Here is a 19,006-nt window from a genome sequence, read left to right as displayed (position 1 = left end):
TAAGGTAATGATTATAACTTTTATGTTCAACATAATATCAAACATGATCTTTACTCTTTTGTGCCATAATTTACTTTTGAATTGTACCAGCACTGGTTCCAAAGATCTGAATACCCCACAACTGGTGCAGTACAATTCAGGTGTTGTGCTACATATACTGAAATACACACCAGACACCTGTTTCACACAGTAACACAAGACCACCAACGACATACACATACATTCATATGTATTTAAGAGTGAGAAAAATATCTGGAGTCGATTGTGGGTTGACAAATTCTTGTATTTTACAACATAAACGTGCTCCACAGAATACCTGTATGGTCTACATGGTAATCCTAATCCTAATCTACAGAATGTAATCCATTTAGAACATAACTGAGATGTACTGGATCATAGTGCTTTCTGACTTCCTGTGTGTGTATGAGTATGAAAGAAACAGCTGCAGTGCATACAACCTACCAAATGTCAGAGCTGAACGCATCGCTGCACTGAGCACATCACATGTGAGTATTCCTAAACATACTTCATCCATACTCACTATTCTTCTTGGTAGAAGCTGATTTAAGGGATTTTCTTACAGAGGGAAGTTACATAAGTCAGGATATCAGTATGTCTCTGTACCAGCGAATAAACGTTTGGTACAAATACTGACAAGATTCACAGACGCTGCCGGAGATCCACTCTCGTAGACAGAAAGAGAGGGGCAAGGCTGTAGCACTCAAACCTGGTCTCGTCCGAGGCCGCATTTTAAAAAGTCTGTTTCTCGTTACACATACCAATTGATTTTGTCTTGGCTTTGATCTTATATTGTCTGTGTTGGCTGTATTTTGCCTACAAAACTGACACAGATTATATCTAACAATTACAAGAAATGTTGAGCCAGAATATCTCCAGTGTTGTTACTGAGTGTGAGTCTGATATTCAGCTAGAAATTACACAATAATTGGATCAAATTCATTAACAAGGAATGATTTTCTGGTTGTTTTATCGCTAGCCTTAAATAATTCATCAAATGTATCAGTCTTGACCTGTGGATTCGACCCTCTATGGGACTTGTTTCAGACGTAGCTGACCTTTGTTTTGTGCTGCTCCTGATGACAACCTGAAGAGAAATTTCACAATATCCAACCAGAAATGCCTAAAATAGAATCTTCTGCTCGTTTGTCTCTTAAAGTTTAAAGATCAAAACTTATGCAATAACGGCAGCAACACTGTGCTGATTTTGTAATCGTTGACATGGATAGTTTTCTGCTAATCTTACACAAGTAGCGTACAAGCTAATTACCATGGCACAAATCACTGGAAATATAAAAAGCAATAAACCCAGGGGGATGAAGACATTTATTACTTGGTTCCTATTAAGTGTTGGTATCAGCTGTTGCTAAGGGGCACAGCTTTGTGGGCTGCAGACTGCCTCAAATGACAAATGATTGTTGAAGCTTTTGAAGACCACTAATTAAAAAAAGAATGAAAATAATTCACTTTTGTTCAGAGGCACTTTAAAAATGGTTACTGGCATACAAAGTCTAACCATTTGGAAATCACACCATATTTACAATACCTTATTCGTGACAAATAATACAAATAGTATTGTATACATATAAAAATATTATTCTGAGTAATCATTAGAATGGCTTTATGTTTCTAACATGAAGTGGCCTTAAAGAGGAAAGTCGTGATGATTTGTATGTATTTTGTGACACTAATAGTATCTAAACTTTGCCAGAAGTGACCGTTTAAAGGTTCGTGGTATTGCCCTTTATCTGTTGAGTATATCAGCAAGGAATCGACTGAACACGTTTTTTGTTGTGCATCACATCTTAAGAAATGTAGTAGATACTGTGCCATAACATATAGGCTATACAGGTGTCTGTTATCTGCAGTGTATATAAATGTAACATAAAAAATTCAACAGGATGGACAGACATCGAATTCTAACCAGTAGGAGCTTAATACAGATGTTTTCAAGAACTGTAACGTAAACCGTGACCGTGTTCGCCCAGTCTGCCACTGAGGAAACATGAAGCAAAACTAATGCTTTAAAACAGATGTAGATACACAGCAGCATGTCTGCTTTGCTTTAAACTTTCTGACTTGGGTCTCTTTTCTTTTTTGTCCCTGTGCACGACCAATAGAGCTAGTTTTACCTCTAGGAATTAACAAGTTAAAGTTAAAGTTAAAAACGTATTTTCGCCGCAGGCATTTGAACTCGTCGTAAGTGTACCTCAGGCTTTATGAACGATGGCTCTGTGTCATGCAAGTGTCCCAGTAATTCATAATGGTGTGACAATGAGCCAGCATCCACAACACCAGGACCCTGACACTGAAGCAGCTACATGGAATTCAACTACGATAGGTTTTATCATTTAAACCTGTGCTTTTCCTTCTGTCACATATCAAAAAGGCCTGTTAGAAAGGCCAGATATCTAATTCTAAGGGATTGTGAAAAAGGCCGATCTAAAACATTGCAACGCGGTCCTGTCTCTGGTTTCTCTGAAAATGAAGGATTAAGCATATGATTAAGTAAGTTGTATTTAACACAATACAACTATGTAATATAGTAATATAGTAATATAAACATGGCTGATAACTCAGTTTTAAGGCTTTTTTCCAGCATGAGATGAGATTAAAATGTATTATCTCTGAACATATCGGGCTGGAAATCACAACCAGTGACTCACATCATTTTGTTTTTTACTTGGGCACCATTAATATAGGGAATGTTGAAATAATATTGAATCAAACGTTATTCATGATTCTACATTACTGATCTAACATGGATGCAGAAGTACATATCATGCCCCTGCTGTCGAAGTTGTCGGCACGGTTTGACACCTGCCCGTATAATACAGTAAAAAGCAAATGCACCTGATAATTTCTACACAGGTGCATGGTGAGAAACGTCAACTAATCATTGACTTTTTTCACCATGCGTGGCCAGCTCAACTCTTTTGCACTGCCAGATGATGCTGATCAGTTCAGAAAAAAGGCACCTTTGAAGCCTATTGTGCTGTAGACATTATTTTGTGTGTACAATTAAAACTCGTATCAGTTTGTAAAAAAAAAACAAATAACAAAAAAACTTCAGTTTAAGGATCCTTGTGAACTGAACCGAATCTGGAGACCTACATGTGCAGCGTGGTCCATAGTAGTAAGACAGCAACACATTCTACTATGCGATTCAGATGTTGACGCGCTGCTTTAATTTGGAATAGTGATGGGGGTTTTTTTTATATCCCACATTTTTAGAGGACTATAAGCTATTTGACAAGTCACAATAAAAACACAAAAAACACAAAAAAAACCAAACAAAAACACGCACAATATGCGATATTTGTAGTGTATGGCTAACCTCTGCGGCCCACAGATATCACTGTCACTTCTCATTCGATGATCCTCTGCCAGAACTATACAGCAGCAATGTTCTTGTCTTGCTTGTTTTGGGGGCTTTTTGCCTTCAGTCGACTCAGTGGGATCACTGCCTTGGCCGGTAAATAACATCCCCGTGTTTGGCCATAAAAACTCCCTGTTTGCCTTGTGTGTATGTTGAGGATCATTGTCCTGCTGCATTGTCCTAAATTTCAGAGGACAAATGGATTTACAAATAAGAGCCATGATTCCTACAATGTTCATCCAATAACACCCCATAAACCTGGACCTCACCACTTTAGGCTCTGTCATTGTTTTATCCAAACCCAGTGTGTTGGAATTAACTGCCAAAATAAAGTGCCAGATTTGAACTGCTATTGTAGTTCATCATAGTAAAGAATAAAAGTCAGTTACTGTGAGTTTAGTGGGGAGTAACAAGTCACTGTTTCTGCCAACATTCAGACTTACATGTGTATTTTTTCTCTTCTCTGTAGGCAATCACCAAGCTGTGTTTCCCTCACTCTGTTATGAAAATATAATGTCTATGTTGCACTGGGGGTGTTTTCATATGAGAAAATAGGATTCCCTTTTCATGGCTATTACTCAGTACTCTTTTTCATTGTTTGACACACACACATACTCAGTCATTCAAAATGAAACTGAAATTTCTGAACCCGTGTGTGTCCCTCCCTCTTGTATTTCCACTTCGGTTGCCCTTCCATCAGTGCAAAACATCAGGAACCAAATTCAGGTTAGAGTTGTTTTGCAAACAAAAACATGAGTTAAACTAAACCTCGGAGATACCTGGAACAAATTTGGCACATTACATCAAATGCCAGTTATTGGCTGCAAAAGAGGCGCAGCAAACAGCATGTTGATATGAGAGTTTTCAGCTAACAGAGCTCCACACAGTCATCTGTGTTCAGTCTGCAGATGCAAACTGAATCATTGTTTTACATTTTATAGATTTTGTCTTTCCACAATCCTTCAAATTAAAATGATCTGAGAGGTGATTTCCCATCCTGTAAACTCCCCTCATGTACTGCTTCACTTCCACGCAGGTTTCACTTCAGTTCAGTGCAGATTCTGCTCAGCGCAGTCAGTGTTTAAGTCAGACGCTGAACATCGAGCAGTGAAATTAAATACACTGCAGCTGTGTTTGTCTGTGTGAATCCACTGATGTCTTTTTACTCATTTGTGACACGATGCACGACAGTTTTCAATTTGAAGTATAGGTTCACATTTCGTTCAAGCCTACATCCGTGCTTCTGTGTGAAAATTCAACCCAAAATTCAAAGTTTGAAGCAAATATAAGGAGTCAGCAGTTGAAGTTATTCTACTTCTTGCTTCTAGTACAACATTGCCACATTTCATTTTGTTCCTCAGATTGTGAAAGTTAACCACTTCATTTAACTAACCCCAACTGCTGAAACCTCAGATTCACTTCAGTCTAACTTGTAATGTATTTTGACACATAACAAGTTTTGAACAAACCCCCCCCTGCCTCTTGTACATTAGGTCTTAGGAAGTGATCTCTTCACTGCCACTTATTAAATGTAACATTGTGTTACATTTAAATTGGCCTGACTCAGTTAAAAAAAAAAAAAAAGGTTTACAATAGAAAGACAAAATAAAACAGAAATAATCAACAGAAACAACACAACAGAAGAGGATATTTAAGTGGAGAGAGTAAAATGATATGTGTGTGTTGAATCGATGGTTGCAAGTGTGTCCTTCCTTTGTGTAGTGTTTATATCCCTGTTAGAGGTTAGAGGTTATTGTTCTAATGTAATATATATAGTCTCATTCCAGGTTTTAGTATATGTATTAAAAAAATCTCTGGCCAGCTGTCTTTGTAAACCCGTACTGGAACAAGCGCATGTAAAATCTATCTAGTGATGCGTTCCTGTCCCGTGTTGTGTCTTTGGATGTGGAGCAGTAAGAGTTGAGGTGGAGCAACAGTTTTGGATCTAACAGTAAAAATTTGGCTATATTATATATTATATATTATTCATGTAGTTCTGAAAAGTCAGGGTGTTAGACAGTGAAAAGTGCAGTGCAGTTGTGAGTCCAAGGGGGAAAGTCGCCATGGATCTATTCTATAAGTCTTGCTGTTGGTTCAATGATTTGCGTTGTGGTGAGGGACCAGCCTGGAAGACAATAGGACATTGTTGAAAGATTGATTGCATGAAGATGTGTGTCCAACACAGTACAAGTGAGATATGGTCTGATCTTATTGAAAACATACTATTTCTTGTCGAGCTTCTTGGTTAGATTTCGAATGTGGTTTTGATAAGTAAGATGCAAATCGAGGAATCCTCCACGATATTTGTAGTTTTCTGTGATGCTTAGTGTTTAATTTGCAATATGAATGGGGTCTGACATGGATTTCTTGGGGGAATAGAAACAAACGTCTTGGCATGTGAGCGTTGTTTTGAGACAGCCATAAAAATGTTAACCTATCCTTTAATCTAATCTAATGACAAATCTATGAATATTGTAGCTGCCTGACTGAAGCAGCAAATTAATTTTGAATGCTTTCCAGAGCGTAGCCAAACAGAAGAATAGTGGTTTTCAAACTTCTTAGGTGACCCAGTTTTTTTCTAAACGTTCTGTTGATGTGAAGTAAGTGCAGATCTACTTTATTTCCAAATGCAATTAATGTGTAAATAAAGTTCTTTTGCCCAACATATCATGCCAACTGTGTAATGTAGCTCTAGAAGTGAATGTGCTACTGTGGTGCAAGAGTAAGGGCGTATGTCTGAGAGGTCTGAGAGAGCACAAGCTTTTTTTTTTTTGTCATTTTGCTGACCCAACATGAATATGTTATTTCGATTACTTACAGGAATGCAGCAGCAACTTCAGCAACACAAACAGTAAATGCTTCATATACATGTATGTAGGCGCTGTGGAACTGTACAGCAGTTTTTCCATGGTAAACCAACGTCACCATTAAACTCATTAGCTTAAACCTAATCACAACTTTACATTGACAGTGCACCTGCTCTTGTCACGCTGGGCCATGATGCAGTTTTCCACAAAAAAACTAAAAATAACTGACATATCAGACTGCATTTCTCAGCAATAATGCACAAACATGGTTTGATATTACTGCTAATCAAGCAACATGATTCATATTCTGTATGACAGTTCTTGGGTTAAAATAAGAAGAATCTATTTTTCCATTCTGATGAAAAGATTATGCAGCGGCCTTCAACCAATAGCGTGACAGTAAATAACTAAATAAGCTACAAACCATTGATGTGTACAGACGATGGGGGTGAGGTGGTGAGTGGGAGAGGCAAAAGAGAAAGCTAACTTTTCTTTCCTCATCTACTGTTTCACAACTCTAAGGTTTCAAAGAAGCTTGAATGAAGTTCCCCGCATGGCATAAGAGTCTAAATGTTTTCAGTCATTGAGCACAGAATGTCACTTGTTTCTGATTCTCAACCTCTTTTCCACTGACATTTTGTTTATTTCTGAAATATCAGAACTGTCACAGACACTAAAACAATAAGTGCAAACTCGGTACCTTCCCGTCTACGCAGGGCCTGACACGTTTTCAAGTGTTTTGGCTTAAATCTCACAAATAAAACACAGAAAGTCAGACACAGAAAACAGAGATCGCATGGTGAGGGAAACCCTCTGTAGGAGAGGATGGAGGATGAGGAGACATGAGATACATGCGAAAAAAGTGAATCACCCTTCATTCTTGCTTGTGGCCCACACTTTTTTGTCTTTTTCTCTTTCAGAAATGACAAGTTGTGGGACACACGCCTTCGTTAGGTGTGTGAGTAATGAGGGAGTCCTCACTTTCAGGTGTTTTCCACCAAAATCACAGCCCAAAAACACAGAGGAAACACTGAGAGAGGAAAATCAGAAAATATTCTCTTTCACAAGGCCCACCAGAAGTACATGTTACAGAGCGGTAGCCATAACTTGAAGGTTTTGTTGTAAAGTGCAAACAAAAAGCCTGTTTCATTTTGAGCTCAGAGGGAACAGAAGCAGGTGTCAACCCTTCATGAAGGCAGTACAGAGGCAGGCAGAGAAACCTCAGAGAGACACATGAGAAGTGTGTGAGATGTTTGTTTTGTCCTTGTTGTGGTTCATGTCTCTAAACCACCTCGGCACTGTGCTGCTACAGTTCTAGTCCCTTAACTGCTCCCTGTAGCTGCCATTAGTTAACAAGGGGAGAGCTGTCCTCTGGCAGATCGCCTCATCACTGGATGAAGAATTTCTGTTTTGTTATGATACCTAGAAATGAACGTCGCAACATGACACAAGAGAAAATCTACTCAAATGAACCTTAATGCCCTCAATTCATCAGCGTTTTAAGTACTCTCTACTACAGACTGGCTGAGGCCTGCAATTCTACAAAATGTCTAATTAAGCTAACTTTCTTTCATCATTCTGAATATAAATGAATGAACATATTTTAAGTGGTTCATTATGTTCGCTGAAAAGAAACAAATGAAATTAAACAAATGCCGAGCGTGGCTGCCAATCCAGTTTCATTTACCTTCCTTCACCTTTTCAGAAACCGGTCTGAAATGTGTCATTGTTTATTAAAGTATTTTTTCTGTCAGTGTTTAGCTCCCGTGATAATACCACAATAGCACAGTTTTATAGCTGATACTGTAACAGCAACAATCCCTGCAGTGGCGCGTGCTGCTTCAGTAAGGATAACAATAAGCTGTTAGAGACAAACTCAGACAAGAGTAAGAGCAGACAGAGATCCACAGACAGAGATGCACAGATGTTATATTACTGTTGTATTGAGTGCAGACAAGACTCTACAGCAGGTTAGGCCGAGATAAGCACAAGCAGCTGTTTGGCTCCCGCGCAGGTGTACATGCACTCACTATGTAATAAGAAAATTACTATGTCACGCGGAGTGTAATCTGAATTGTAAACAGTGCGACTGGTAATTTAATTTAACCAAAACACTCAGTGGAATGAGGAATGAAACACTGATTTTGCATTGAACAACACTTTACGCACAGTCCAGGTGCATGAAAAACGTAACTGGACTGTGTCGTGCTGCAAATAAAGACAAATGTCATGACGAAAAAACAGAAAATACAGGTGTTCATTTTTAATAAATTCATTGAGCAGAGTCAATTGAGAGTAATATCATAACAGGGAGTTTAATACAGTACAGCATTTAGTTAGTGTTTTTATTTGCTAATAAATGTTGCCCGTCTCAGAGGTGGAACCTCCACTCCTAAATTATCAGTTTACGAGTTTGTTAGTTAAATCGCCAGACTGCCCTCGTTTGCTTTGTTAGATCTGATTGGTTTGTGTACTATGACTGAATACTAATTTATCAGAAAACAAGAGAGATTAGATATTAAGACATAGAGATTAAAACATCACGGAGTGAAATTATTAATGTCCTCCACCTGTGCAGACCGTTTGGCGGGTTTATCGTCGACAAACTCGCACAGACCAAAATTTTATGAAACCTCTGGAAATCTCTTTTCAGTTCTAATGAAATTCTTTTTGCTACCAAAGATTGAAACACGGGTCTCTGAATTCCAAGAAAAAATTAAGCACTTAAAGTTTGATGCAGCCAAAACCCTGTGTCTTTGATTCTGTTTCAGTGTGATAAAGTGTAGCTTTAATGGAGCGCTGTAACAAGTTGCTACTGATCATGTTTGTCAGGTTGTTACACAATAAACGATGTAATTTTAAAGTCCTCAAGGGGTAAATTAAGAGAAATATTGTGGACATCTTTTTCTGTATGTATGTTTCTTGGGTTGTTTTTAGTATTTGTACATATGGAGGACGAGTTTTGAAAAGAAAGATTCTTTCTTTTGAATAATATATACATAATATAATATATAAGTCACAAATTGCCTCTGCAAACCTCATTCAATGTTAATATTCATTTATCTCTCTTTTAACTTTTAGTCTACTAACTATGCTGGTGTGCGTGGCTCCCGGAGTTCACACACAGCACTTGCTTGTTTCCTAGAGGACATCTAAACATGTTAGAGACACAAAAATTGTTGTTAACATGAACAAAGACAAATGAAGATGAAACAAAGTCTAGACTGATAGTAGGTCACTGTGAGGAGACGTACGCAGGGACTGGTCATGGAGATGTGAGAAGGTGATCATATAGAGAGAAGATGAAATGCGTCGACGGTTGTATCTTTAGGATTTGAAATACCTTGATACAGGCCTATTTATTTCACCATATAGTATATAAATAATAAACTCACATGATCCCATCCCATCTCTCTGTACCACCATCACAGCAAGACAATTTACCCAAAACAATTTTGTTTTCGCTTACCGCATTAAGAGCTTAATCTGGGTGTTTCTTTTTTGGATATGTTCCATTTTTAATTTACATTCATCAGCCACTTTCGTGAAAATTGGCCCAGTGGTTCATGGCTTGAGTTGTGATACACTAATTATGTATCTAAATCAGTACAATTATATGATCAGGGGAAAAATCAACTGAGCAATTATAATGAAGACGTAAGCCGACCGTGCCAATGTGCTAAAGACAGATAATGAGTCCAGTTAGACTTTTCTCAGATTTTGTGACATGTATCATCAGGCAGCAACTCAAATAACAATTTTAGCAGATTAAGATTGTTGTTTATTCATGTATCTGTTGGAGAGATTGAAAAAGAAAAGCAGACATAGACGATCAAACATGCATTTTTATTCACTGATTAAATGATGGTGCCATTACACTGCCCAGCTGAAGGGTTTTGTTTCTGTTTCATCTAATATTGTAATACAGGGTACACCTTGTGTCCTAAACAACATAATAATAGGTAAATGGTTTTAAAATAGTAAAGAAAAGTTTAGTGAGGAGATCTCGCCTTCCTCTGTAACAACCAATCAAAGGTCATTATTCTGAGTTTGGGTTTGATCGACAACTCTGTGTTTTTCTTCCAGACCAATCGGTTGCGAGGGAGGTGCAACGGTGCTTAAAAAGACTCGTTTGATAAATATTCGACATTTCCTCCTGACTCCAGATCACTGAACACAGAGGGACATTTCAGCACTCAGCAACGGTTGTAAGTCTACTGCCATTTTTTTTTTAGTTTTTATTGTTTTTCATTTCGGCTAAATATACATATACTTAACAATATAAAAACATTTACTGCTGTATATACCAAATATCTGTCAAATGTTTTCTCCTCGCCAATAGCTACTAATTTTGAATCATAAACCTGTGACACCTCATCAGGCCCAATAAGGCCGAAACATCATATTGAATTTTATATATACAGCTCCAAAACAAGATGTATGAATCAACAGCGCACACTGATCCTTTGAATAAAAATTCATCATCATAAAAGTGCCATTGCGTACCAGATAATTTTGAAATATCTAATTGCGTTTATTGTATTTCTTCTTTCATGCTTTGTGCTTGGTTGAAATTCTTAAGCAGGCAACTGACCGGTATTATAACAACTACTGCTAAACACAATTTACAAATTACAAACTTCATTTATATTCTCATAATAAAGAAGACATTTATTTGCATGGACCTTTAAATACAATATGACAATATGAACAAAATAAGATGTAGAGATACCATTAACATTAATAGATGTGGAACAATGAACCACTAATTTCTCTTATTCTGGTTTCTTAAACTATTTATTACTGTGGGAGTGAATTTTGAAAAGTAAAAGGATGTGAAATTCAGTCCACATTCTGCCTAAAGCAGGATTGTAAATAGTGCAAAGCACGCAGACACACTTCAGTCAAATTATACTATAATCCTATCAACTCTTATCATGTGGTGTCCTTTTTCTTTTTCTGCTCACTCTCCTCCCCTCCTTCACCTCTCCACTGTGTTTGGCCCACAGCCTCCCCTCCCCCTCCATCTCTGCTTGTTGTTGAAGCTCCATCCTGACTGCAGATATCATCATCGTCTAACTCGGTTTCTGGGTTATAGCTCCACAGGTGCGATGACTTTGAACGTCTGTTTATCACCAGTTTCACTCTCTCTACGGCCTCCACTTTTATTTCCTTTTTTTTGCAAACTCTGATCACAGTTATAGTAAATAATGCGACATTGTTTATTTCCTTTTCAATCCTATCTGATGGGTCGAAATGCATATCATATTCACGTGTTTACAGTCTATATAAACATATTTGAAAGATACATAAACCATTTACTCTGAGACCATTCCCCTTGACACACATCACCTCACATTTGAATGTTTAATGTTGCTTTTCTTGAGGCCCTACTGTCAGTTATGTAGCGAACCAAACGGGTTTTGTTCTTTGATGTTTTTTTTCTGAACATATCAACCTTAACTATTTTAAGTGTGAGGCCTCAGACAGACAATTGTAACATTTTATCAAGGTGTCATGATTGATCTCAGTAAAACTGCAATAAAAATTACTTAATTACTTACTTAATACTTATTTATTACTGACCGGTATACATTTGAAATATTTATCCTGATACTTTTGTGTTGCGGCTTTGACATATTTTCACAGGACGTTGCGTATCGTATTTCGCTTCAATATGATGAGACAGGGATTTGCTGACAAAGATATTTATTAGACATTTTATGCATCTTTAATGGATGGCTGACAGTAGGGAGATGACAGGAAATAAGGTGAGAGAGAGAGATGGGGAGTGACATGCAGCAAAGGTGCCCATGGGCGGACACGAACCAGGGATACTGCGTTCGTGGTCGGCGCTGGAACCCCTCAGCCACCCTGGTGCCCCAGCTTTGGCTTTTTTTTACCACAAAAATATTTGTCAGAAACTTGGACAATAAGCCTTCATCGATACACATGGTTGCAAAGTGTAGTTTTAATAGGAAAATACTCAAAAGACTCAAAGCTCATTCTTACACCTTATTTTCCAATTCTTATCAGTTTTTTGTATAGTTTTTTTTTTTTGTTCTTGTAATTTTAGTTAAAACCACTAAATTCTCTTAAGAACCACATGCCAGCGCTTCTTGCATCTCGTCACTTATTTATACAGTATAATGCATTACACTGCATAATTCAATGCATGCGTTGAATTGTAATGCAACATTAATAAGCCGTGTTCTGCGTCAACTTTCATGTAAAATTTAATTCAATGTTGACACCTGGATAAGACTTAGTTTATCTGTAACTCAAATTGAAACAAACCGCATTGATATATAGTTTGGCCTTCAATCAAATCTTAATTTTGAAATTAATGTTTGACTAGTTGAATAGTTTATATTACCTATATATTTTCATTCAAAGGGTTGATTCACTATAAAAGCAGCATCAAAAGTTGTTGAAAAGATTTTTTGTGCACATTCATGACATACTGTATACACCGTACAGAAAAAAAGGGGGGGGGGGGGGGGCAGAGAGATAAGGGAGTGATACAGGGAGAGAAAAAGAGAGACATCTACTTTAAACCACACTCTAAGTGTGCTGCCGGTGCTGTGGTCTCCTTTTTTGTCTTTTTAAGCGTGGAGAGATCCGTCTTTCGTGGAACAGGGGAGGAAGAGAGGGGGTGTGAGAGGCAGAGGGTGAGCAGGGGAGGGGGACGACTGGGATAAGAATCTGCACCTTAACTAAATCAGGGCCCACCACAACCCAGCGTATGCTCTGTGTCTCCTCCCTCCAACATTTGTCTGTTTCTTTTCATCCAAAGCCCACCACAAGCCGCCTACTCTCAGCTCTCTGAACTCTTTGTCTTTTATCTCCTTAAATCTGTCTAAATCTGAGACCACCACAGACCCCTCTTTGCTTCCTGCTGGGTGGTTTCACTTTGTAGCAAAATTCCATCAACATACAAAATGATGTGATAAAATAAGAATGTCTCTACAACATTTATTTACAGAAATGCTACTTTTCAAATAACTGACTTTCTAAATTTGTCAGTAAAATATTAAATAAATTATTCAAAATTATTTTTATGATGCTTAATTTGACTTTTTTCACTGCATACACTCAGTTACAAATTTATTAGGTAGTCCCACATAATCCATTGCTAAGCAAAAGCCCTGCAATAAATCCTTTCTTTTGTTCTTGTAGAGGTTGTTTTAGCACTAGGTGGAATAACCGTATACTGACAGTTTGTTCTAATATGCTGCTGCCCTCATGTTTGTGGAGGTGGTGGACAAAGTATAACAACATTACAACAGTGTACTATAATGCAGTCTAATACGGGATCACCAAGGCTCTCAAATATAAAAAAAGAAAAAAAAGAATTAAGTTTAAGTTTGTGCAGGTGTACCTAATAAATGGGAAATTGATGGCACATACATTTAAGACTGCGTTAGTCAGATTCCTTCATAAGAAAAACAATCTTGATCCATCTATTATGAATATTTTTTGCCACAGTGCTCCGTATGTGGTCCACTCCTTTTCCCACTGTACATGCTTCTAGTCCGCCAAAATATACATAAATGTGGTGTGAAATTTATCACTATGCAGATGACACACAATTGTATTTATGCTCATGTCCAGTTACCCCATTATTTTACACTGTTTGCGCTAACAACTATTTGAAAACAAAATGACAAAAACTGAAATTATCGTTATTAGGGTTGAATCAGGAAAAGACTTTTAAATGCCCTTAAAAGTAAAATGGTTCATACAGAGGCAAAAACATTGAGTGTCATTTTCGATCATAAACTGAACTTGAGGAAGCTCAGTGACTGTGTGACCACATTTTCTACCATGGAAGTATCGTAAAAGTCAGACCATATCTTGCACTTTTCCGATGCAAACAAATTGATTTATGCTTTGGTCTTCTCTTGTCTTGACTATTGCAGTACTCATTTAACTGAATTACCAAAGAAACTAGTAAACAGATTTAAGCTTGCACAAAATGTAGCTTACTGAGTTGAAACAAAAACAAGTAAAAGAGAGCAGATCAGATCATCCCCATTTTAACATCTTTACACCGGCTCCCTGTTTCATTGTTTTATCACATATCATAGCTGTTTAGTTTTATCACATTTTTGTGATGTAACTTTCACATAAAGCGCTATTAGCTGCATCTTATGTATGAAAGGTGACATCATTATGAGGAAGAATTTATATAAATATGCTACCTCTGTTTTTTTTTTTTTAAGAACTGTTTTATCAGACTTGTGACTGAGATGAAGAACTTCATTCAGTCCATCCTCATTCTCATCACTGTGCTCATCTCAACAGCAGGTAAGATGCACTGATTACACTTATTTAAACTTGTGGCAGGACATTTTGATTTTGCACATCAACACATGACATCCCTCTCACTCTCTTAGGTGCTGAGGAGGTGTTTTATGCTAAGGTGGGGGAGGACGTTCCCCTCACGTGTCCTAGGATAAATTCCTATAAATCTGTGGCCTGGAAGTTTGGTGCAAAGAATGGCTTTGAACTTGCCTGGGTCAATCACCTCGGTGGACGCAAAATAAATGGTAAACGGTGAACAATACACTGAGCTATTCACAGATATGATAACATGTTTTTACCATCACCCGATGAAACAGGTCTCTACATTGCAAATAAAGGTACTTAAACAGTAACTATAGTTTAATATTTGCCTGGCAGATGATGGAGTGTGGAAGAATAAGTTGTCATGGAGTGGTGACTCACTGATCATCAAAGACATCCAACAAGAAAACTTTGGGACATTTGTTTGTACAAGGACTATAGATGATCAGATTGACAACACTCCCATCAAAATACTGAGACTCATGGGTAAGTGTAAGAATAAGGTGACATGTTTCAGTTCAGTCATGTCACATTCACACTGATACATTTTTACTTAGAAAGGCTATTGTGCTTTTTACAGTAGCACTTCATGTTGTTCTGAGGCAGATGTGTTTTCTTCAAATCTACCACGCCTTTTGTCCAGAGGGCTGTGGGTTTAACTTACAACTTTTTTACTTTTTAAAACTCAACAGACAAACTCATAAAACATGGTGGTCAAGCTAAAAAAAAGAACCAAAGCTGTTTTATTACTTTCTAAAAGGTTGACATTTTTACCTAAATGCAGCAGTACTTTTATTTGTCAAACTGTGTTTTCTTGATTGAAATGTACAACCAAATAATTTCCATTCTGTTTCCTTTACCCTGCTTAATTTCTGTGCCAGTGAGTACGCCAACCTCTCCTCTGCTGCCTGGGGAGTCTCTGTCTCTGTCCTGCAGCGTAGACTCTCAGGGTCACAAGAGACCTGAAATATACTGGAAGGATCCCAGCGGAGAGAGGAAAAACCAAAAAACCATTGAGATGTACGCCAGAATACAACAAAATGGCGAGTGGACCTGTGTTGTGGAAAATGAAGGAAGAAAAAAAGAGACCAAAGTTTCTGTTACGGTTGTGGGTGAGTTGCTGTTTATGCACAAGTATGCATTTATTTTACAGTAGTGTACCCTCATCCTGAAGATACAACTGTTTCTCTTTTCCTTTAGACTTCTCATCTCCTTCACCTCATCAGTATACATCTGAATCCATGCCTCTCACCATCCCCTGTTCCATTGCTCCTGGTGTCTCCTGGGAACAAGTCAAAGCTCGTGACATCCAGGAAATCTACTGGGAGTTCATCCCTAAAGTATCCTCAGGTTCCATTTCTGCTTACCCACAGAAGCTCTACTTCCTCTCTCTGCAAGATCAGCTGACGTGGACCAGCACTGGCCAACACAGAGAACTGAAATCTGTACCAGACCCTAAAAAAGGAGATTTCTCTTTGAGCAGAAGGCGAGGCAGAGAAGAAGACGGAGGAAAATACACGTGCTTCATGAAGTTTAAAAATGGTGTGACTCTGCAAAGGACCGTACATGTAGATGTGTTGCAAAGTAAGTAAAAGTAAATTGCTTGGTACAAGCCCAGCTATGTTTTACACTCACATCTGTCATGTGACATGTTGTTAGCTTGTTCTTTAGTTATAACATTGTCCTCATTTATCTTTTTCATGTCCAGTTTCTTTGCTTCTTCCTAATTGTCATTCAGAACAAGTTGGAGAAATGTGTCTGTTTGCCACCTCTCTGCTTCTGCTCTCTTGTACCAATGCAAGTGTTTTCATCTCTCTGCTGCAGAGTTTATTTAAAAGTGTCCCTGGTGTGACATGTGTCTAATTCAGTGGCTAATACACTTGTCGAGCTCCACATGTTTTAATAGGGTACAATGAGCTACCACTGCCAGAAGAGCGAGATAACACAATGAATTTTAATTGGACTCTGTGTGCTGAGCATTTATAATGAAAATCTAAGATTTCTCATCTGGATTTGAAGTATTATCTAACCAGGAGCGCTGATCTGCTGGATTCCTTTAAGGCACTGGTATACCTAGCAAAAATGGCCCCCCAGTTTGCTTTTGGACCCCCTAGTTTAACTGTGATCCCATTGGAGTCCAATTGCAATTGTGTGGTCTCTTTTCAACTTTGCCCAAACCAAACCAAATTAAGTTTGGTGTGTATTTAAAAGACTGTGGATTTATAAAATACAGTTCTGTGAGTGAATACTGGTACGTATTTAAGACGACTCAGGGTTAGTTTGTTTATTGGTGTGAAAGCCGGATGTCAAGTTAAAACCACAGAGAAACAAGTTTTAGACCACAGTTTGAGACTATAAGTTACTGATAGGTAGGTAAAAGTTTAAAGTTACATACAGTTGTTATATGTTTACTTAGTGTTAGTTTTTAGTTTGATGTTAAAAATGCAACGACAGTTGCAGGCTCTGGTATATTAGGTGCCAGGGAAAGAGGTTGTAAAAATTTTGGCTTTGCAGAAGAATAATTTGGAGATGCAGAATGTTTTTTTTTATATCATCTGATTGACTAATTGTTTAAACTCTAATTTTCTTTAGGACTGTGTACTGCATACCATAATTGACTATATCAATACTGTATCACTACGCCCACATTAATTATTTTTTGGATGTTAATACCATGCACAGTGATGATGTGACACTGATGCTGTTTTGTGTTGCTATTGCTATTATTTTAAATATCATAATTAACTACTGGCAGGTTTCTCTGGCACACCTCAGCGTCAGAAGCCAAAGGCTCCGTCAGATTCAAATAGTAAATGCAGAGGAACACGACAGCTTCAAAAATGACAGCTTTTCTACATTTCCTGCGTATTGTTTTTTATTTCCTTGTTCCTTCTTTCTTCCCTTCTTCTTTTGTCTCCAGTCATTGCCTTCCCACAGACAGACTTAGTTTCTGGCCAGCCGCTCAACCTGACTTGCAACATTGGCCCCTCGCTGCCCTCTGACCTACGAGTGGAATGGTTGCCACCTACACAATCATCTCTGTCCCTGAAACCTGACCATCACCCCACCAATCTCATCATCAAGGAAGTGCGCACAGGAGATGGAGGAAAGTGGGAGTGTAGGCTGAAGAAGGGCCCAAAGCAGCTGACATCAGCTGTGATAACGCTGAAGATCGGTGAGCACAGGAAGCGAGAGAGGAGCAGGAAATGACATGGGCATGACCTTGTGGCCACAGTCTTTTACGACAGAAACTTGGTTTTACGTGATGCGCTCTCTGCACTGTATACCGTTTGATGACTGTCTTTCTCTGTTGCATGCAGAACCCAAACTGAGTGTGTGGATGTTGGTGATCATATGCAGTGCGGCAGCCATCGTAATCCTCATCCTCATCCTCATTTTCATCTTCTGCCGTCGCAAACAAGTACAGTTAAACCCTTCCTATATTTCTTTCTGTTAGATGACAATGGAGCGTTAGTATGGCATTAAAGGTTAACTCTCTATCTCTCTCTGTGTCTGTCTCTCTTTGTGGCTGACATTAGCGGAAGATGCGACACCTCAGGCATCGACTCTGCCAGTGCAAGAAGTAAGCAACCATTTCCTGGACTGATGAAATTGCACCAAACACGCATTTACACTCTCACTCATCAGTTCTGAAATCTGAATAACACTTTTAGCCATAATGGGTTTCACGAAGATACACACATTAATAAAATAAACATCTGTAATTTGCTTTTTGTAGCTCTGTGTGTCTTTCCACAACTCAAACAGAAACCTGTGACTTTCTGTTTCAGCCCCAAGCCCAAAGGATTCTACAGGACGTAATATCTCCCAGAGTGACATTTTCAAGAGGACGTGGCAACCAACTGAATTTCTGTCCAGATCAGATGGAATTTTCTGTCATATCTGCTAAACTGCGAGCCTCTGTTAGCTGTGTTAGATGAAGGTCTGAAAGTTTAAAACAAGGTTCGCTCAGTGTTGAAATGTCAGACAAGACTCTGTTATCACAAAAATGTATTTTAGAGTTGTATATATCAGCCAGTTTGGTTGTTTGGATTGTTATATTTGTAATGTAAGGGATTTTTGTTTCACAGAATTGTTTTACTTGTCATTTAATCATGTCATTGTTTGGGATATCATTGTTTGATTATTACTGTCGTTACTTGTTGGAAAATTTCATTCACACAGTTAGATTCAGGTTTTTGATGACTAATCGCTACATCATGTATATTCGTTTTATGATCCTTCACAATGCACTTGGTCGCTTGCTTCTATAAATATTTATATGAAAAACACGTTTGTATTTTTTGTTCACAGACAATGACGCTTTATTACTTCAAATAAAAAACAGGATCCTTTGACAGAGTTGATTTATCAATTAAAAGAAACTGTAAAGAAGTAAGAACATTGGTAATTTTCATAAATGTACCATGAATATTTTCAATAAAGCATCATT

The 19,006-nt window shown here is 38.0% G+C and overlaps 1 protein-coding gene across 1 annotated transcript; it reads left to right on the top strand.

The window, feature by feature from the left end:
* The first annotated feature begins 433 nt into the window (after positions 1-433).
* Positions 434-18,998, top strand: LOC139613249 (T-cell surface glycoprotein CD4-like). Its single transcript, XM_071469716.1, has 11 exons — positions 434-506; positions 10,291-10,412; positions 14,430-14,514; positions 14,604-14,756; positions 14,890-15,039; positions 15,435-15,665; positions 15,754-16,137; positions 17,474-17,728; positions 17,874-17,974; positions 18,093-18,136; positions 18,345-18,998. The coding sequence occupies exons 3-11, from the start codon at positions 14,457-14,459 to the stop codon at positions 18,373-18,375; spliced, it is 1,407 nt and encodes a 468-aa protein (XP_071325817.1). The 5' UTR covers positions 434-506; positions 10,291-10,412; positions 14,430-14,456; the 3' UTR covers positions 18,376-18,998.
* Positions 18,999-19,006: the final 8 nt, after the last annotated feature.

Source organism: Trachinotus anak, unplaced genomic scaffold (genome assembly GCF_046630095.1).
Source record: "Trachinotus anak isolate AG129_WGS33_773 ecotype Australia unplaced genomic scaffold, CSIRO_AGI_Tana_v1 ptg000032l, whole genome shotgun sequence".
In the NCBI taxonomy this organism is placed as follows: Eukaryota; Metazoa; Chordata; class Actinopteri; order Carangiformes; family Carangidae; genus Trachinotus; species Trachinotus anak.
Note: the sequence above shows the minus strand (reverse complement) of the source record. Positions and strands in the feature narration are given on the sequence as shown.